The sequence below is a fragment of the Orcinus orca genome, chromosome 7, assembly GCF_937001465.1.
Source record: "Orcinus orca chromosome 7, mOrcOrc1.1, whole genome shotgun sequence".
Taxonomy (NCBI): domain Eukaryota; kingdom Metazoa; phylum Chordata; class Mammalia; order Artiodactyla; family Delphinidae; genus Orcinus; species Orcinus orca.
Window position 1 is genome coordinate 7,852,510 of NC_064565.1, and position 21,744 is coordinate 7,874,253.

At 43.6% G+C, this 21,744-nt stretch overlaps 1 protein-coding gene across 9 annotated transcripts in view; it reads left to right on the forward strand.

The window, feature by feature from the left end:
- The window catches only part of HERC2 (HECT and RLD domain containing E3 ubiquitin protein ligase 2), a 230,679-nt gene that overhangs the window by 174,484 nt on the left and 34,451 nt on the right, over nucleotides 1-21,744 (forward strand). For 8 of the 9 annotated variants that reach the window (XM_033400202.2, XM_004276886.4, XM_049712567.1 and 5 more), the window contains 9 exons: nucleotides 2,663-2,834; nucleotides 3,683-3,872; nucleotides 4,888-5,028; nucleotides 8,979-9,170; nucleotides 11,698-11,851; nucleotides 19,012-19,119; nucleotides 20,635-20,766; nucleotides 21,207-21,365; nucleotides 21,450-21,565. In XM_033400202.2, the coding sequence (XP_033256093.2) occupies nucleotides 2,663-2,834; nucleotides 3,683-3,872; nucleotides 4,888-5,028; nucleotides 8,979-9,170; nucleotides 11,698-11,851; nucleotides 19,012-19,119; nucleotides 20,635-20,766; nucleotides 21,207-21,365; nucleotides 21,450-21,565 (1,364 nt within the window). The remainder of the gene's footprint in view (nucleotides 1-2,662; nucleotides 2,835-3,682; nucleotides 3,873-4,887; nucleotides 5,029-8,978; nucleotides 9,171-11,697; nucleotides 11,852-19,011; nucleotides 19,120-20,634; nucleotides 20,767-21,206; nucleotides 21,366-21,449; nucleotides 21,566-21,744) is intronic. The other variant, XM_049712569.1, reaches the window with a different exon arrangement.

Below are 21,744 nucleotides of genomic sequence, written 5' to 3' on the forward strand. Positions count from 1 at the left end.
CAAATGTCTTCTAACTGTGACCAGTCTGGCACAGAACCTTCTTTTCTTCCTCCTCAACGTCTTCCATTCCATGTCCTCTAACCCACTGAACAGACGTGGTCCTCTGTGGCTCCTGATGTCGCCTCTAGAGGCGGTCAAACAACTCCATTTCGAAAAGTCATTTCCAGAAGACGTTTCTTTTATACGGTTTTTTTAAAGAAACAAATGGCATTTACAAGACATGTGACTTTAACTCTATAATACGTCGGCAACCTCTTCACATCTAGAAGGCCTATATGTAGAGAAAAGTTTTCTTTCCAAAGGTTGGGGGGAAAGTTGAGAGCAGCTTTTTCATATTATATACACAGGCCTTATATAAACGGCCAGTAAATCTTCCCGAAGGGTGGCGGGCACTTCCTATTGGCGGCACGTGGTACGTGATTCTACCATTTCTGTCTTCCGACATCGAGGTCTTGGTAGAACGACGACCAACCGCCCGATGACCCGCTAACTTTCCACCCGTCGTCGATCGGGGCTCCGCACACCTTCCGGGCCCGTTCAGGCCTTTGTCTGTCGTTGTCCGGACGAGGTGAGGTCTCGTCCAACTGGGGCAGAGAGGTCACCTCAGGTCTCGGATCCGCATGGGCTCCAAGGCCTAAGGGTGGCTGAGCTGGCCTCCACGTAGACCACCCTTCCCGGGCCCTCGAGGCTCTAACGGCCCTCCTCAGTGTTCCAGTGGCCGTCATTCTTCTCGCCCTGCCACGCCCGACGCCCAAAGGCATCATGTCCTTGGTGGCCTGCCGGAGGCTTCGCCTAACCCCTGCAGCGTGGGGTCAAGAGACCCGGCGGTGGGCGGGATCTGGGCTCCGAGGGGCCGCCGCCATTAGGTCAAGGAGGTGGGGGTGGGGGAGCAGTTCGTTGCTGCTTCCGGGCTCGGGCACTGCCAGTGGGCGGCTGCGGTGAGGGCTCTGGGGCTCGGCAAGACACAGCCTGAGCCTGTCCCGGGGGCCCCCCAGTTCACCTGCCGACCAGACGTCGGAGGGCCTGGAGGGCCCCAGGCTAGAAGGCCACGATCCGCTTCTCACCGTGCTCTCTGCCGGAACTCTGTACGTAACATCTTTTATCTCAGACTACTTTTAGGATTTTCTCTTTATTTCCATGGTTTTTATCTTCATGGTTCATGTGCTTGTGGGTCATTGTGCTTCTTGGATCTTTGGGTTTCTAATTTTCAACAAATTTGGAAATTTTTCAGTTACTATTCTTCACAAAAAAATTCTTTCCTGTACCTTTCTTTCTCCTCTTTGGGAGGTTTAGTTCTATGTATATTAGGTCTCTTGAAGTTGTTCCACAGATAAATGACATTGTTCATTTTTTAACTTCCTTTTCTGTGTTTCATTTTGGATAGCTTCTATTGCTATGTCTCCAAATTCACTTGTCTTTTCTTCATTTTCTAATGTGCTGTTAATGTTACCAAACTGTTTAAATCTCAGACATCCTAGCTACCTCTCTCGAAATTTGATTTGGGCATTTTTATATCTTTCACGTCTCTGGTTCTCTTTTGAACATATGGAATAGAGCTATAATAAGTGTTTTAACCTGTCTGCTGATTGTAATATCTGTGTTAGTTCTGGATTGTTTAGCTCAATTGATTTTTCTTCTTATTTCCGAATTGAGTGGTATTTTCCTGCCTTTCTGCCCACTGGGTAACTTTTAGGTGGATGCCATACAGTGTGAATTTTAACCTGAATGTTGCTGGAGATTTTTGTGTGTGTATAAATCTTCTTGAGCTTAGGTACAGTTAAGTTACTCTCAAACAGTTTGATCTTTTTGGGTCTTGGTTTTGGATTTGTTAAGTGGATTCAGACCTGATATTAGCCTGGGGCTAATTATTTCCCCACTGAGTATTCTACTCAGTGTCTTGTGAATTACGAGGTCTTCCCATTTGGCAGATGGGAGCAGGCACTAGTTGGGCCCTCCATTTTCTCCCAGCCTCTGTGCTGGGTCTCCAGTCCTTTCATGCAGTTCTTTCTTTGGCTTTGGGCAGTGCCCTTTTATGTAGGCACCCATCAGCTTCTGCTGCATCCTTAGCTGGGTGAGTGAGAGCACCTGCACATCTCCAGGGCACTCTCTGGGCAACTTTCTCCTCTCGTCCTGTCCTGTGAACTTTGGCCACGTTGGACTCCCTGGCTCTGAGCTCTACCTCCTCTGCTCGCAGAGACCACTGAGCTCCACCTGGTTCTCTCCCTCTGCTGAGGCCTGGGAAGTCTCAGGGCAGTGAGCTGGAACATGTGTCCACTAAGACTGTATATGGTGAACATCTTGTCTTCTCACCATTGTTTTGGATTATTTTTTGTTTTACATTTCAATGATAAGTAAATACAGATAGTTATTGTATTTTCAAAGCTTACTTATGTATAGCGTAAATTGTTGTAAGTGTATTTTGCAAAAGTATTTATATCTGTTTGCATTTACAGTGAACCTTTGCTGAAAATAGCTTCTTTAGATAAGTATAGATAATTTTTTTTAAACTCTGAAAGACCATTAATGAAACTAATATTTAATTTGTGAAATAGCAAAATGCAGATTGCAGTGTGTCTTGGAACTAAACTGAAAGGTCAAATGATAGAAACAGAGCAAACTGTGATCTTAACAATTGAACCCAAATTTTATTTTCCTTTTTCAGGTGTGCCTTCTGATGCTGACTCCTCTGCTACCAGTAATAAAGTCAGTGGTGCAAATAATTCTAAACCAAATCGCCCCTCTCTTGCCAAGATTCTCCTGTCATTAGATGGAAATCTGGCCAAACAGCAGGCCTTATCTCATATACTTACAGCACTGCAAATCATGTATGCCAGGTAGGCTCGTTTGCTAACTTTTGAAATCCCACAGCTATGTAAGCTTTGGGTTTTTGTAGTTTTTTGATGGAAAATGTTGTGTGTATTGTTTTTAAATACTGTGAGTTCTGGGTCATACACCCTTTGATGGTGAATGATGGTATCTGTGCTTTCTTTAATGGAGGTTGAAATATGAATTAGAAAATCAAGTTAAAGAACATTTTCATTATTTTTTATGGCCAATAAACTTTAAACATATTTTGGGGGATGAGAGGAAGAATCAGTTGTTAATAATATACAGTAATGTTCAAGACACCTGTCATCTCCTTCACTTTTGATAAGGCAGTTTTGGTAGTGCTGTGTTTTCCACCGTTTTGCTGCTGTTTTCTCACAACCTGAATAAGTGCCCCAGCCATCAGTGTATCATGGTTATGGATCTGATGAATAGAAATTAATACTTACACAGGAACATTAGTTTAGACCAAAGGCTGACTTATTGTTGAGAGGACATTCAGTCCTTGCTGTCTTGTGTGAGGCACCTTTGGTATTTGGCCTTCAGTAAACACAAAATTACCCTCAGGCTTGAACAAACCAAGAAGATTTCTCAGGGAAATACAGAGGCTGATATTTATGTTGGCACTTTTTCACCTGTCATCACTGTGGTCATTCAATAAATAAGATCAGGAGTAAGTATTTTAGCTTTTAGCCGACGGATAGTAATAACATTCAGTATTTTTCTAAAACTCTTTTTATACTTATCTTATAAAAATGAGGGGGTCCTTCAATAAGCGCTTGTCCTGCCCCCTGACTCTTCCTTTCTGCAGAGGTGAATGGCAGCTCACTGCAGGTCTGGCTTTCTCTCCTGACAGAGACGCCGTGGTCGGGGCCCTGATGCCAGCTGGCATGGTTGCCCTGGTGGAGTGTCCCTCGTTCTCTTCCTCAGCACCCACTTCTGATGTGTCTGCCATGGCCAGTCCCATGAATGGAGAGGAGTGTGTGCTGGCTGTTGATATTGAAGACAGACTGAGTCCAAATCCATGGCAAGAAAAGAAAGGAGAGGTAAAAATAAATGGTAAAGCAATAAAGCAATATTTGATCAGAAAGGAAAAGGTAGCTAATTTGTATCTAGTAAAGTATGTCATTCTTTCACTTAATTCAGAGTGTTTTTGTGCCTACTGCTGTGATTTTTGGCTTGAATTAGGAAATATTCTGTTTGCAAAAGGAGCCTTGGAACTTCCCTGGTGGTCCAGTGACTAAGACTCCATGCTCCCAATGCACGGGGGCCTGGGTTCGATCCCTGGTCAGGGAACTAGATCCCACACGCATGCTGCAACTAAGAGCTCGCATGACACAACTCGCCTGCCGCAACTAAAAAGATCCTTCATGCGGCGACGAAGATCCCGCGTGCTGCAACTAAGTCCCGGCACAGCCAAATAAATAAATATTTTTTTTTAAAAAGGAGCCTTTTTGGGGGCTTCCCTGGTGGCGCAGTGGTTGAGAGTCCGCCTGCCGATGCGGGGGACACGGGTTCGTGCCCCGGTCCGCGAAGATCCCACATGCCGTGGGGCGGCTGGGCCCGTGAGCCATGGCCGCTGAGCCTGCACGTCCGGAGCCTGCGCTCCGCAACGGGAGAGGCCACAACAGTGAGAGGCCTGCGTACCGCAAAAAAAAAAAAGGAGCCTTTTTCGTGTGTAGGTGGAAACAGATTATTCTTTTAAAAAGTTGCTAAATGCAAGTGCACAGTTGTTTATCTGAAGTTCTGAAACGTGAAAGCTCCAAAAGCTAAAGATTTTTGTAACTTATTTCAGGGAAAAATCCAACTTGAAGAAATGGGAGCTCATTTTAGTTGTTTTCATGTGACCTGTTGTGACTATTAATAGGTTCTCCTGGGAATATGAATATGGTTGATTTTGCAGGGCTGTCCCAGAACCCACTGGAGGTGGTAGCTTGTGGTGTGTGCCTTGTTACCTCTATAAAATCTGGTATATTCCAGGTGGCCCAAGGAGTAAGGCTTTTGGAGTTGGATGGGAAGTGTGCCATGTTGCCAAGTTTCTCCTTTTCTTCTTCATTTTAGATCGTCTCTTCTGAGGATGCTGTGACCCCCTCCGCAGTGACCCCATCTGCTTCCTCAGCTTCTTCTCGGCCATTTATCCCAGTAACAGATGACCCAGGAGCTGCCAGCATCATTGCAGAAACCATGACCAAAACCAAAGAGGTCAAGGGGCTTTCTTCTTTAACATTTTATTTTGAAATAATCTTAAATGTACACAGAAGTTGCAGAAGTAGTTCATAGAAATAGAACATGGTATAAGCCTGTGTACTATGTGATATACTCCTAGGTACTGTCTACCTAGGTTCTCCAGTTGTTAGTGTTTCTAAACCATTGGCGGGAGCGCTGTAGGGCACAATCCCCAACTCTCCTTAATGTTTCAGTGCATATTTCCTGAGTATCAGGACATTACCATTGATCCAGGATTACTTTCTGTCCATAGACCTATTCAGATTTTGCTCATTGTACCAGTAGTATCCTTTATAGGTCTAGGACCCAGCCCAGGGTTGAGTGTTGTGTCTTTGGTCTTCAATATGGAACAATCCTTCAGTTCCTGTTTTTGTCAGAAACGCCACAAGAATGATGCAGGGTTCTTTTTAGTGCATCCCATTGGGATGTGTGCATTGTTAATTTGCTGCATTACAGGTGATGTTAATTCTTACTATTTTGTTAAAAGTATCTGCCAGATTTCTCTATTGGAAGTTAATAAAAGTGTGTTAATAAATATTCATGGGGAGATACTTTGAGACTGTGTTACTACCTTATCCCTTGTCATATTTTCACCTACCAGTTTTTAGTATCTTGATGATTCTAGCTAGATCCATTATTACTGTGGTAGTTGTCATGTGGTGATTTTTCAAATTTCATCATTCCTTTTGGAATATCACTGTTGCGGTTCTTCTGTAAGGGAGAACTTTCCTTTCTCATCTCATCTGTTTGTCTATTGGTACAGATTCATGGGATCCTGTTTTACTCAAATAATGACATACATCATTTGACACCCAAATTGCCCCAGACTTGGCCATTGGGAGCCCTTTCCAGCTGGTTTGTCCTTCTGATGTGTCCCCATAACTCTTTGAGCACTTCCTTACTTTCTAGCACAATAGAGTGTTCCAAACTTACCTTTCACCTACCCTGCCCTCGCCCTGGAATCAGCCATTTCTCCAAGGAGCGCTGGTTCCTTTTAGTGGATCAGAGAATTTAGAAACAAGATTTGGGAGCTTGCAAAGCTGATTGCTACTGGGTGTCCTTGGTTTAGGCCCTCTCAGCAAACAGACACACACACCCACAAGCATTTATTTCTCCTTTGGCATCTTACCTATATAATGAAAACCATGAGTGGTTCAAACGAATACTTTAGTTTTCAGTCCAACACCACAGGGTTTATTCTTACTCTCTTTCTATATTTTAGGTATATAATCCTTTTATATGTTGTTGGATTGCTTTGCTATTTTGCACCTATATCTTCTCCTGATTTGGGTTAAAGCGTAATACTGGTCTCCTGGAATGAGTTGGGCTGTGTTCCTTCCTCTTCTGTTTTTTAGAAGAGTTTGTGAAGGTTTGGTATTAATTCTTTAAATATTTGGTAGAATTTTCTCTGTTCTAACATGTTCTGATTATTCTTATATTTCCTTGTTTCCTGGCACAACACAAAATTCTAGGTTTAACAAGATGTTTTATATTCCAGCACAGAAATCAGATGTTTCTCCAAGAGGTCTTGGTTCTTTTTAGTGGAGAATGGTACTTAGAAGCCAAGATCTGGGCCTTCATGTGCTCACTGCTCTTGAGGGGGCAGCTGTTCACAACCGCTGTTCCTGGGCAGAGCTAGGAAATAAGCGTGTGTGCGCGTGTGTGTGCGTGTGTGTGCATGTGCGCATCCATGCAATAAGTTATACACATTAATATTTATTTTGTTATATATCTACATATAGTGAAACCGCAGCAATACCATCAATTCTAGTAACTGCACAGGATTCATTCTACTTTCCTCCCTTTCTGTGTTGGAAACTCTCTTCTCTGAAAGGGAGAAACCTGGCTCCTGTTAGTGACTGTTTAATAACTTGCCCTTAGGTAGCCACCCTCCCATTTTCGCTGTCGTTCCTCTCCCACACGGACACCCCCCGTCGCCTGCACAGCTTCTGGCACGCAGAACCAGCCTGCCTTCGGCAGGGATAACCTCTCACCCTGCTTGATCTGTGACCTCCCCCACCCCTGCACCCAGTGCCACTGGCCCAGAGCAGGGACATCTTCCCCTTGGCTCTAACACGCGGCGCCCCAACATGGATGCCCTCCCGAGCCCGCCGGGTGCCCCCATGCCAGGCCATCGCGCCTGCTCCCACCCTCTTCCCTGCCGGCCGACCCTGGGAACAGACACACGTTGTTGTCAGTTACATCTGGAACTCTGGATTTATATTATGCTCTTACTGCTGATGAAAATATGTCCTATGGAAAATCGTCATAACCATCTGTGGTGATGAGGAAATTGCTATTTATAAATTAGGTGTCTGGACTCAACTTCTGATATTTGGCAGTCTCCTAGGGTGAGGGTTTAATGCAGAAATTAATCTGAATTATGCAAAATTTTTGCTTTTAGCTAGAAGAGGGATGGTATAATTTCTTTCTAACCAACTTATTTATGAGACATAGGTATTATCCAGAGTATAGCCCTTAATTCCTATCATTTCAGTTTTGGTTTGATTCATAAATAATGGCAAAGTAATTTTCATGTTAGTTTTGGGCTTATTCAAGGGTAGGCAGCTAGTGATTTTATTTTTTTAGCACTTCCTTTGGACTTGTCCTCTATATTTTTTTTAAACCCCCCACCAAAAAAATGTTGGATCCTGCTTCAAATAAGACCAAAGGTGTTATATATGATTAATATATTCCACTGGATGCTTTCGCTGGTCTTCAGTGAGTGAGATTCTGGAATGTCATCGTTTCCGATGAATTTCACTTACTGATTCCCTAAGTGTTCATTCGGAGGTAGGAGCAGGGTCTATTTCTTTAAAGGGAGAAACCATGCTCCTGCCCGAGAGAGCTATGGCTTCCAGGGCCAACTTGAGCATTGATGGACTTTGCGCATTGGATACGTCACATTGCCCTTAAGGTTCCTAAGTGGGGCTTGTGCTTCCCCTGGCTCATTTCTGTTTCTGAAAAGCATTGGCACTGGTTTCACTGAAATCCAGAAGGCAAGAGAGAAGAGAAGAGGAACTTGTGGCACCTTGTTCTTCTCCTGGAGAGCTGGACTCTGCTTGGGGAATGGGAAGGGCCCGGCTGCTCCCCTGTTCAGCACAGGTCTCAGTGTTGCTCAGAAGCTGGGGGATTTCCCAGCTCTGACGGCTCCCTGTTCCCCCCTGTAAGCTGGACCCTACCGCCAGCCCCCAAGAGGCTCCTTTGTGGTGGGCGGCAGGCTGTGGGGTGGCTCTCCCGGGGGGGGCACCCCCACCCTCATGCGGGGTTGGGGGTGTCAGTGATGCTGCCACAGGCAAACAAGCATCTCCTTTCCTCTGCTAATGTGGAAAGAGAGGTAAATGATCGCAGGTGTGGTTTGTTTTATCTAACATACTGTGAATGGGAGGTGCAAGGGGAATGTTGAGAAGACACTTACTTTGTATATTTTCTTTTTAAAAGAACGTAAGGGGCAAGAGATTATGGACAATGTGTTACATGCCAGTAAGTCCATTAAATAAGATTCTAAGAAAGAATTATGGAGAGGATCTAGACAAAATATGTAAAAGCATAGTGTACAAATTTAGTTGATAGAAAACTCCCAAACATACCCTATGGGGGTAATTTTACATGGTGTGATTTCATTCCAAGTCTCCCCTTGTAACGTACCTCTGTTATGAACTTGGTCACAGTATAAATGTCATCTCTTTATAGTTTAGGCATTCCTTTTGACAGCCATTGGTAATTTGTGAAATAGGTAATCGATCTTGAAAGCATAGTGCAGGGCGGTGGAGATTTTAGGGGCTTGTCATTTCTTAATCTAGTATTTCATGGTCTTAAATTCTCAGAAAGTCCCTTATTCATTATTGGTAATCATGTATCCTTTGAGTTTATGACTGTTTACCTCTTAACATATCATTCCTCATTTTAATTGTTTGACTTTTTAGGATGTTGAAAGCCAAAATAAAGCGTCAGGCCCGGAACTTCAGTCCTTGGATGAGTTCACCAGCCTGTTGGTTGTGGACGACACGCGCGTCATGGTGGACCTGCTCAAGCTCTCTGTGTGCGGCCGGGCTGGGGACAAGGGCAAGGATGTGCTTTCGGCTGTGCTGTCTGGCATGGGCGCTGCCTACCCACAGGTGAGCTGCAGGCGGGTGGGCGGGCTGATGCTGTCTCGTGCTTGAAGGGCTCCTGCTAAAGTTGAGTCCCTTCTCTGTCATCTGTGCTGCAGTTGCTCCCCAGTTTGCCTTTTGATGTAATTTTGATATTTTAGAATTTTAGAATTTAGAAATTTCTAGTTTTTACGAAGTCAGATCTGCCAGTTTTTTCATTTATGGCTTTTGGATTTTGTATTATACCGAAAATATGCTACCAGCATGACATTGTTTAAAAAACTTTCTCACGTTTCTTCTAATCATTTTTACGTTTTCATCTGTTATTATATTTACCTTTTTGAACTACCTGGGATTTATCGTGATGTAAGGGATAAAGTGAGGATTCAACTTTACTTCCTCCTAGATGGCGAACATGTTGCCCCAACATCATTGATTGAATAAATCCATCTTTTCCCTAGTGATTTGAAGAGGACTTTTTATCATATTCTAAACTTTTATGGACTTTTTTCTATTCCATTAATCTAGTTTCTGTGCTCCAATACCACAGTATTTTAAGTATCAACTATTTAAAATAGATTTTAATATTTGGTAGTACTGGGTCCTGTGGGACTTTCTGCCGTGGTGATGTTCTGTACCCGAGCCATCCAGTGTGGTAGCCACCAGCCATATGTAGCTACTGAGTACTTGAAATGTAGCTAGTGCACCTGAGGCACTGAAGTTTTCATTTTATTTAACTTTAATTAATTTAAATCTGAACAGCCACATGTGGCTAGTCTAGGGTGTAAAGTCAGTATCATATCAATATATCTTAAAAGTAGAATTGGTTAGTCCTGAAGTCCTTGGGCTTCCTTAAGGACCCTTATTTATCAGCAGCCTTGCTCTGCCTTTTCAGAACTGGCTGTGTCAGGGAGTCTGATGCCATGTGCCCTGTGCAGATGGGTCATCTGTGTTTCTCCAAGTTCCATATTACCACCACCAAAACCATAAAGTACTTAAGTATGGTCAAGTGGTCTTGAAATCATAGTAAATGGTTTGGTAGGTATTTTAGGGGCTTGTTAATTTCTTAATTGTATTCAGGAAGAACTAAAAGTTATAGGTTTCCTACTTTGTAGTTTTTTGAGGCAAATTACTTGGCATAATTCTGAGAGATTAAATCAAGGTGAATTGCCGTAAGCAAAATATTAATGTTTTCACATGTTTAATGTATTTGTGCAAGGAAAGGGTGGAATGAGAACATGGATTTAAAGTAATAATACCCAGCATTTCTTGTACACATTACCTGCCAGGCCTGGTTCTTGGTGCATTCTCTCAGTACGGAGCACAGACTTTCCCTTTGTTCACAGATAAGCACACTGAGGCTCTCAGAGGTCATTACTGCCTCAAAGACACTCAGGTTGCTGGTGGGTGGGAGAAATGGTGGTGGACTCTTGAGTGCTCTGAGGACAGAACTGCAGCTGTGACCGCTCTGTCACCCTCACCTCAGAGCTTATTGACCTCTCCTGGGGGACTGACTGGCTTTGCAGAGGAAGGTTCTGAAGCCCAGAAGAGCCCTAGTGGGCTGTGCATTAGAAGTTTGATGATGTCAGCATCTCAGATTCAAGGGGAGACAGAAACAAAGGTGGGGATTGTCTTCAAACTTTCCTGGCCAGTGGCAAGATGCTACTCCTATGTCCTACTCTGACCTGATATTTGGGACTGTTTAAGAAAAAAAGAGAAACTTTTGAATTTATAATGATAACACCTAAATGGCAGTGATCTTAGTTTGTCATTAATAAAGCTGTTTGCTAAGCTAATCTGTTTATTATCTAAGTATGAGGAAAAATAGATAAAAACAATCATTTCTGAAAAGTACAGAATAGATTGATTATTTTTCTCTAAATTAAAAATATTTGGAGGTTAATATGTTATTACTGTAACAGCATATTCTTGTTTGTTTTTAAAAATAGCAGTCAAGGAGTTTATAATCACCAGTATTGACCATTTAAATGGTGTGAATCACTAAAATTTTCAAATGAAATTGGAGCATTATGGATTGTTGGGAGAATGTGGTATGGAGGCTGACCCTAGACGTCTTGGTCAAGAGACACCCCCAGTTGTCTTCATATTTGTAGCCCTCATTTCAGATGCCGTCTGCTGCTGTTCAACCTGGACAGCTTGGTCGTTTCTCTCCATTCCTGCTTCCCTCCTGCTTGGCCCCCAGTGCCGTCTAGGATCTTGGTCCTTTTTATACCTTCTGCTCCTTCACTTGATAGTTTTGTTCCTGGGGCAGAAGAAATCTTGTCTTGATGTAAAGAGAAACTGTTGTAATCACAGGCATTTCATTTCATCAGTTGCCATGTACTGGGTGTTTTGGGTGTGTCAGGCACCTCCTGGCTGCTACCTCTGCGAGCTCTGTGCTGTCTTGATTTTCTAGGTGAGGAAACTGAGCCCTAATTTGAACTAGATTTCTCAAACCCCCAAGGCCTCCACTTTGCCCCCGTCCCTATGGAAAGATCTGAATTGGGCGGGCATCCTGATGTCCTTCTGCTTTGTACCCCGCTTCCTCCTGCAGGTGGCAGATATGTTGTTGGAGCTCTGTGTCACCGAGTTGGAGGATGTAGCCACAGACTCACAGAGTGGCCGCCTGTCCTCTCAGCCCGTGGTGGTGGAGAGTAGCCATCCCTACACTGATGACACTTCCTCCAGCGGTACAGTGAAGATACCAGGTACTCAGGGCTGGCCCCAGGGAGGAAATGGGGCATCCCTGCCTGTAGAACAGCTTCATCTCTGCAATTGCATCAGTAGAAGCAGCCGTCATTGTTTTATAGAAAAGAAGCTACGGAATTGCTTTAGAATCACTTTTCCCACCTTTTCTAGAAAAACGACCCCCCCCCCCCCGCGAAATAAAGCATGATAAAGAAAACCACGCAAAGTAAATGTTTAGCTTAATGCCTATTAGATGGATGCCTTAGTCACCAAAACTCAGGTCTAGAGTTTTTGTGCCTGTCCACAGAAGCCCTCCTTGTGTCCCCTGAAGTAACACTGTCCTGGCTTGTGTTTCTGGACAGTTTCTATTACCCAAGCATGCATTGTCATCTTACCTCTCTTAATTAATAATTTCCATCTTTTAAGTTTCTTTTGACCTACAGTTTTCTCCTTTTTTCTCAACAATTCACCTATGGAGGAACCTGGGCCTTTGACCTGCACACTCCTGCTGCACTTCCACCTGCTCCCCAGCCCCGTCTTTCTGCAGATTTCCCCTGATTCAGAGGCCCAGTTAGTTCAGCCTTTGGCGAGACCATTGGTATTTGTGATCCAGCATCTGGAAGCACCTGCTATCTGCTTGTCTCTCCTTTCGTGATGGCAGCCGCTACTGATGCTCATTGCCTGAGGCCATTAAATCCATTAGAGGTTGCAAAATGGTGCTATTCTAATCGTTCCATTGCTTTCTTATTTATTTGCTAGAATACTCTATATAGGGACATTTCCTCTCCTTTGGTTGGTTGTTTGCGTAAGAAAGGCAGGATAAAAGCTTGATTCTTTTCTTCTGTTTACATTTTCAAGAGAATGAACTGGTTACGTATCATTCTTTGAAGGTGACCAGTTCTTTTTTCTTTCTTTTCTTGGCTGCACCTCACAGCTCATGGGATCTTAGTTCCCCTACCAGGGATTGAACCCAGGCCCACGGCAGTGAAATCGTCAAGTCCTAACCACTGGACAGCCAAGGAATTACCTATTTTTTCTTTTATGTCATTATGAACTCATGGTTTTAAACATATATGATGGGCTTTAATCCACTGTGACTATTATCCTACGGAAGCTCAGATTATCCCATCTCTAGACATCAGGAACCTCTTCAGTTTGGCTCTTGCAGTGACTCCCATATAGTCTGATATGACAGGATGCTTTAGGCTTGTCATGTAGTTTCTCCCCTCCACCTGGAATCTGCCCTGGTATCTTTTAGTGGAGATAGCATTTCAGATCACTGGGCTATCATTGTTTCTAGATTTTTTCAGTGGACAGAGATAGGATGAATGAGTGGACAGTCAGACAGACTGACTGACTGACTGACTGACTTTCTTTTGAGTTCATAATGATATGATAGAGCCAAATTCAGAGCTACAAGATTTCTACTTTTAACCTCTTCTCTTATGTCAGTGTTTCTTTTGTTCCATACCCAAAATCCTGGTTCTAAGACACGGGATGTTAGAATTAGAATATCTCATAATTACTTATTTGCTTTATCCCACACTACATGCACAAAAGACTAAGGATACAATTCTAATACTACCAAACATGCACATAATTACTGAAAATATTTAACAAAATTTTTTTCTTGCTCTCTTCATTGTTGTAACTTTATTTAAATGATTATACTGTATATCCCAGAGCATAATAGCTGTTACATACTCTGCTTCCTTCCTTTTAATTTGCATTTAGTTTTAGTTGTCTCCTTCCTTATTGTGATTGTCTGACGCTCATTCTCTCATCAGTTCCTCATCAGGGCTCAGAGGACGGCAGTCCCGACTGAGGTCAGCTTGTTCTAAGAGTTTGTGCCCAAATTTGAAAGTTAGCTTTTTTGGGAAAATACTAATCTGTTCCCCCGCCCCTTATAAATTGTGCTTTCTTTCCATAATTTTACTAGAATATGTTTTCATATTGGTTGTTACAAGGCGATATTCTCAGATAAGGGGTTGTGCCCCTTTAAAGTGTAGTTTCAGGTCTTGTCTTTCAAGACAGTTTTTTTGCATTACAGTTTGTAGTATTTGTTTGTATCCTAGCTTCAGTTTTCTTTTTCATGGATATGTGGTCGTTTTCTTGTGTTGGATGCCGTGTAGAGCCAGGGGTGGGGGTGGGGGTGGGGTCCCCCGGGCTGAGGCCTGTTAGGAACTGCGCACAGCAGGTGAGTGGTAGGTGAGCAAGCGAAACTTCATCTGCTGGGAACCATCACCCCCAACCCCGGCCATGGAAGAATTGTCTTCCACGAAACTGGTCCCTGGTGCAAAAAGGTTGGGGACCGCTGTTTTAGAGTCAGTGTTGGCTACTCCCTCTCAAGTGCTTCTTTTTTCTTTTTTTTAAAACAGTTTTGGAGGAACAGTTTAATTAATTAATTTATGTCTGCGTTGGGTCTTCGTTGCTGCACGTGGGCTTTCTCTAGTCGTGGCGAGCAGGGGGCTACTCTTCGTTGCGGTGTACAGCCTTTTCATTATGGTGGCTTCTCTTGTTGTAAAGCATGGGCTCTAGGTGGGTGGGCTTCAATAGTTGCAACACCCAGGCTCAGTAGTTGTGGCTCGCGGGCTCTAAGAATGCAGGCTCAGTAGTTGTCGTGCGCGGGCTTAGTTACTCCATGGCATGTGGGATCTTCCTGGACCAGGGCTCAAACCGTGTTCCCTGCGTTGGCAGGCAGATTCTTAACCACTGCACCACCAGGGAAGTCCCTCAAGTGCCTTTTATCTCTTTTTTTTCCCCTTTTGTCCTTCTGTTTGTTTCAAAGCATTATTCGTTGTGTTTATTTGCTCCTGTGCTCTTTCTAGTTTAATTTTCATTTCTGAATTTTAAAAAAAAATTCTTTACCCTATTTTCTCATTTAGTGTTTTGGTTGTCCTAATTCTAATTTATGTTGTTCTTTCATATCTTGTATCATTTTCCTAATTTCTTTGAGCTTGGTTTGAAATAATAGATTTTAATTTTCATGTGTTTTGTGGGTACATCTTTCTGGCTTGCTTTCATTGTCTGTAGGAAGATGTTATTCTGTTCTTATTCTCTCTTTTATAACAATAACTTTTTATTGCATTTGGCCTTGATACATTTTTTAAATTAATTTTTATTGGAGTAGTTGCTTTACAGCATTGTGTTAGTTTCTACTGTACTACAAAATGGATCAGCTATACATATACATATATCCCCTCTTTCTTGGATTTCTGACCTTGATACTTTTATCCTGATCATTTTTATGTGAAACTAGTATTCTTAAACTTTTGGAATGAGATGGCATTCAGAAAAGCTTCTTTAACTTTGAGCTCTTACTCTTTCATAGAAATTCACAAAACAAAAGATAATTCCACTCAGCAGTTGCCTAAGACAAAAATCTGGTATCCCTCTTCCTCTTTTCTGTTTCTCTCTTTACTTCATAACCAGTCTACCAGGCAAGTCCTATCATTTCTACTTTAAAAATATATTCCAAATTAGGTCATTTATCACCAACTCCAGATCATTCTGGGTCCAACCATCTAGTCTCACCTAGTTTATTATACTAGATGTCATATACTAGTATAATATACATGTTCTGCTTCTACTTCTCACCTTCTACTTCTCACCTACCCCCAGAATCAACTCCTTACGTGGCATCTAGAGAGATTCTCTTAAACGAGTCAGAACATACTGCTACTCTGCTTAAAACCCACCAGTACACCCCTGTAACCTTAAAATAGGATGTAAACCCTTGATGGTGGCCTGTGCAACTTTACATGAGCCCTGTTCACCTCTCCAACAACATTCTCTTCCTCTCTACCCATCTCTCTCTCCTGTCCCCTCCACGTCATCTTCTTTGCTGGTCCTTAAATATGTTTTTCTCCTGTGAAAGTGGGAAAATGATAATCTATTTTCCCCCCTTATAAATTGTGCTTTCTTTCTGTAATTTTACTAGAATATGTTTTCATATTGGTTGTTATAGGCGATATTCTCAGATAAGGGGTTGCGCCCCTTTAAAATGTAGTTTCAGATCTTGTCGTTCAAGACAGTTTTTTTGCATTATAGTTTGTAGTATTTCTTTGCATCCTTGCTTCGGTTTTCTTTTTCATGGGTATGAAAAGGCAGATGGCAAGTACAAAGCAAGACAAATGGCCTAAACCTGGAACATATTTAAGGACCATCCTTACAGTCTTTGCCTTTTGATTGAGATGCTTAGGCCATTCATATCTAATGTAATTTTAGATCTGGTTGGATTTACATCTGGATTAGGAAGACAGTTATAGACAATGTGGTTGGATTTACATCTGCCATTTCGCTGTGTGTGTTCTCTGTGTCTTGTATCCTTTTTTGTTCCTCCTTCAGTGCTTGGTTTTATATTAAACAAAATTTTCTTTAGTGTACCATTTAAATTCCTCTGTTGATTTTAAACCACTTTTATTGGTGTTTGCTCTGAGGATTAAAATACATAATTTATCACAGTCTACGTCAGGTTAATGTTTTAGTTCTGGTAAAATGCAGCAACTTTGCTTCATTATAGTTCTATTTCCTCTTCCTTCATTTTTGCTGTTATTGTTGTATATACTGTATCTGTATATGTTGCAGACCTGTACAACATATTTGTAACTATATGTATTACAAATATATGTATGTGATTTAATAATTATCGCATTGTGCCAGGGATTGGCCAACTTTCATATGTCACAAAATATTATTTTGAATTTTTTCCAACTATTAAAAAATGTACAGACTGTTCTTAGCTCACAGGCTATGTAAAAATGGTGAGTGGGACAAATTTCTCCAGTGGACTATAGTTTCCTAAGCTCTCCCTTATACAGTCTTTCACCTTGTAAAAATATTAAGAAAAGGAGAAAAAAAACCTTATTTCTCAATCCATGTCTTTCCCATTTTTAGTGCTCTTTATTTCTTCCTGTGGATTCAAGTTACTATCCAGTATCATTTTATTTCAACCTGAAATACTTTAAGTGGTTTTTCTAAATCATGTCTGCTGGCAGTGGATTCTCTCAGTATGTGTGTATTTGGGAATGTTTTTATTTTGCCTTCGCTTTTGAAGGATAGTTTTGCTGGAGATTGAATTCTTAGTTGATAGGCATTTTTCTCTCATATCACTTTAAATTTGTCATCCCACTGGCTTCTTGTGTTCATTGTTTCTCAAGAGAAGTCAGAGTTAACTGTATTTTGTACCCTTATATGTTATGTGTCTTTTTCTCTTGCTTTCCTGATTTTCTCCATGTCTTTAGTTTTCAACAGTTTCAGTATAATGTGTCTGGGTGGGGATCTCTTTGTGTTTTCCTACTTGGGGTTATTAATTTTTGGAACTGTGGATTAATGTTTTTCATCAGACTGGAGATTTGGGGCTATCTCTGTTCAAGTACTTCTTCTGCCCCCCTGTTAACCTCTTCCCTCTTTTTTGGGGGGGTTGCGATTCCCATTATGCATATGTTTGTATGCTTGATGTTGTCTCCCAGGTTTATGAGACTTTATTTATCTTCAATCTTTTTTCTTCTGTTCTCCAGTTAGAGTAATAGAAATTACACAGTCTTCAAGTTGTATAATGATTCTTTTTTTCTGCCATTTCAAATCTGCTGTTTTGTCCAGCTGGTGAATGTTCCATTTCGGTCATTGTACTTTTTCCACCCCCAGAATTCCTCTTAGTACTTTTTTCTTCGAGTCATTGTTACCATATTTTCCTTTGTGATCATGTTTTCTCTGGGTTTCTTGAACTCTTTGAACATATTTATTACAGCTGCTTTGAAGTTGTTGTCTACTCAGTTCAGCATCTGGCCATCGGGGTCAGTTTCTGTTGCCTGATTTTCTTCCTGAGTATGGCTCACACTTTTCAGTGTTTTTGCATATCCCATTTATTTTTTATTGAAAACTGGACATTTAGATTGTATTGTGCCACCTGGATTCTGACTTTTTTTTAAGATTTGTAATTGTCACTGGGTTTCTTTCTTTGGTTGTTTTGTGTGTTTGTTTTGTAACATGCCTGGAATTACTCTCTGAAATCTCTCCCCCACATCACATATCCACTGGGATCCCTGCTCACTTTTCTATTTTGATTTTTGTTTTCTAGCCTGACTTCTAGGGTTTGCTCTATGTCTGCTTGGTTTGGCGCTCAAGCCTGCTGAGTTCCCTTCTGCGGGTGGATCTCTGTGTGGGTGGGAGCAAGGAGGGCATGGAAGTCAGTGTTTTGGCAGTCTTCCCTGTGCGTGTGTGTGTGCCCAGCTCTTTCCGTTTTCCTGAGTACACGTGCCTCGTGTCATCCACGCCTTGATGACATCCTCATTGAGCCCTTCTTTGCTCTCTGACTTCCAGGATCTTCCTGTTAGAGTTCTGGCTAGTTCTCAGGTCTGGCACCCCCCCAGCCACACCCCTGTCCCCGGGCCAGCAAAGATGCAAGTTTTTCTGTGTGTCCTCAGTTGCCCTCCCTACTCTCTGACTTCCAGAATCTCTGCCTGGGCACTTCCCCTGCTCTACACAGTGAGCATAAAGCCCCAGGAGGTAGAGTCCCACCCTGGTAGAGCTGTGCCCCAGCTTGCGTAGAGCAGCCCCAGGCGAGGACACCACAGGCTCTCACTCTCCCTACCCAAGTTTGGCAGGTTTTTCCATAAATAATCACTTCTCAATTTGTTGCTTGCCGTTAATTGATTTGAAGAGCCCTGGAATCACTGTTTTTTTTTTATCATTTTGAGTGGTTTTATAGTTATTTTGCCACCCTCTTCCCTCCACCATAACCCAGTCCTACCCTTTACTGATTCTTTTGTAAGCTAATTTGTCCCAGAGAAGACTCTAGATCTAATGCTAAATGCTTGATGCATGTGATTTTATATGGCTTTTTAAATATGGGGGTGGGCGGGATAATAAAGCGTGGTCTCACAGCTGGGGCTGCAGCATGAAAATGTGCCCAGAAGTGAGACCACAAAACCAGTTGGCCAAGTGAGAATGTCTTCTGGCGTTTCCATCCCAGGTGAATTCTTTTGTGGGAGGCAGGGTGGGAGAGAGGGGTGCTCAGTCTTAGGTTCTTATTTTTTGAGGTTAGTTCTTCCTGAGTTTTGCTTTTCATTAGCTGTTACACATCATTTTAGTCTCACTGCTTCTGTGTGGCTTTTGGCCTTGTCTGTGGTATGTTGAGTGGGAGTTGTTACTTTGTGTTTTGTGTTCGCTTGTCCTCCAGGCGCAGAAGGACTCAGGGTGGAGTTTGACCGGCAGTGCTCCACAGAGAGGCGCCACGACCCTCTCACAGTCATGGACGGCGTCAACAGGATTGTCTCCGTGCGGTCAGGTGGGAAGCCAGTTGAGCTTGCTTTGTAGAATGGAACCATTAGCATTACTAAACAGAACATTACTACTGCTTCGTTCTCATGTAAGACTTAAGGAAGGGACCATAAGTGATCCAGCTGCAAAATACAGTAGGTTTTATCTGCCTCTTCCCAGTACTTTCAGTAAGATAATTATTCAAGTGATGTTTGCCCCTAACCACTGATGGGTGGGATTACTGGGTGACTAGTGTGAGCACGGGTCCTTGTTGGGAGCACAGGCCGCCTGGGGCCCAGTCTCAGCCAGTCAGTGGAGACGGTGCTGTAAGGTGTGTGGTAGTGCCCGGCTCGTGCCAGGTAAATGTTGACATACTACAAGGCTTTAAAGGCTTTTGGGTTTTAATTGATTGCAGTGAGGACTTGGGTTGCACACGGAGGAAGTGTTCTGTGCGTGTGGTGGACAGCACTGGAGTGGGTGAGAGGTGTCTCCTTTGGGCCTCTCTCTGCTCTGCTGATGTGCTTCAGGAGGTTGAGCGACCTCATGCTCAACGTGAGGCTGAGCAAGAGCAGATCACTCTGTCTAGGGGCTTGTTAACACGCTCTTCACTGGGCTTTTTAGAATCATCAGTGCAGGTGTGTGTGTGTGTGTGTGCGCGCACGCGTGCACACATAGATCTCTTCAGACTTCTTTATCCTTCACCTGGAGCAAGGGTCAGCAGACGTTTCCTGACATAACTACTCCCCTCTGCCTTTGTAGTGAAGGCAGCCACAGACCGAATGTAAACGATGGGCCTGGCTGTGACCCAGTAGAATTTTACTCACAAAACATTACTTCGGATGAAGTGGTGTCATAGATGAGCATGGATTTTTTTCTGGCAGTTTGACAAATGTCGATATAGTTTTCAGTGTTGTGAGATGTTCCCCCCGGTTTCTATGCTTCCGACAAGATTCCCTCCAGGCTGCCGCCACACCGCTGACCGACGGCACTTCGAAGTAGAAGCCTGGCTGGGGTAGCACGCCACACGCCTGTCTCTCTAGCTCCTCTCCGTGGCATCCCAGGCCCCGGGCTCTGGCTGGGCTGCTCCACTCTCCCTTGAGGGTGGCTCTTCCTTGCTGAGCTGCCCCTGTGCCGCAGGGGTGCCCCCTGTGCCTTTGAACATTTGCACCCTCTTTGGGGAAGACCGGGGCTTTTCTGTTTTGTTGCCTGGGTAACAACCATTATATCAGACCTTCCCCAAGAGACCTCCCTGCGGCCCCGACCCTGGGTGTGAGCATGGGCTGTCTCTGCGGGCCTCTCACACAGCATCGTGGTTGTGTGTGAGTGTCTCTGTTGGAGCAGTGCCTGCCTGCCCTCCACTTCCCAACTGCTTGCTACAGTGCGAGTCGAAGGGCATGGTGTGAACGCACATGGGGAGTGGGCTGGAGGAGCCAGCTATTCTTCAGACGTGGCATGAATGACTTAAAGTATACTTTGTATCTAAAGAAGTTGATGTTGATCTGATGACGGGTGAACCCAACCCCAGTGTGCTTCTGTCCTCCAGGCCGGGAGTGGTCTGACTGGTCCAGCGAGCTGCGCATCCCAGGGGATGAGTTGAAGTGGAAGTTCATCAGTGACGGGTCTGTGAATGGATGGGGCTGGCGCTTCACAGTCTACCCCATCATGCCAGCTGCAGGTGAGGAGGAGGCTTATGGCCACCAAGGCTTGATGACCCACGCGAGGGAAACACACATGTCGTGTTCATTTAGTACTTTGTGGTCCACCTTCTCCTGTGGTGTTGGGAGACAGCACTGCCCAAGGCCCCGCCGTGGCAAAGATCAGAACTGCAGTGAGCTGCTTCAGCTGTCTGCCTGTTGGGCGTTAGCCTTCCATCCTCACCCAAAGTTTCCCAGCTGTTGCTGGTTGCAGTTCTTAAGCCATTTGATTTTTCAGGTAAAATGTCAGTGTACAGAACGTAGTTATGTGCAAGACAGTGGCAGCACCCCGGGCGCCCCTCTAACCGTGGCATCCAGGGGGATGGGGCCCACTCATTGTTGGTTGAATCTGTCCAAGTCTCCTTGTGGGGTAGCTCTCGCCCTGTCCAGCAAGGGGACATTTATAGTGCTCTTTTTTCAGGCCCTAAAGACCTCCTTTCTGATCGCTGTGTCCTCTCCTGTCCGTCCATGGACTTAGTAACCTGTCTGTTGGACTTCCGGCTCAACCTTGCCTCAAACAGAAGCATCATCCCCCGCCTTGCAGCCTCTCTGGCAGCGTGCGCACAGCTGAGTGCCTTAGGTAAATGGCACCTCCGTTGTCAGGTCTGTCTCACTCCGTGAGAAAAATGGTCATCCTCTGACATTTTCTGCCTTCTCATTTCAGCTGCCAGTCACAGAATGTGGGCCCTTCAAAGATTAAGGAAGCTTCTTACAACTGAATTTGGGCAATCAATTAACATAAACAGGCTACTTGGAGATGATGGGGAAACGAGAGCTTTGGTACGAAACATCACGTTACAGTTTCTAGTCGTGTGACCCTTTGGGACTAAAGCGTTGCTTTAATAATGTAAACTTCTAAATCACCGAGAAGAGTTGGGAAGTTTCACATAGGAATAGACAGCTTTTCTTGCATCCAGACTCCCTTATATTGCTACTATATTGAGTTCAGGCTGGGCTTT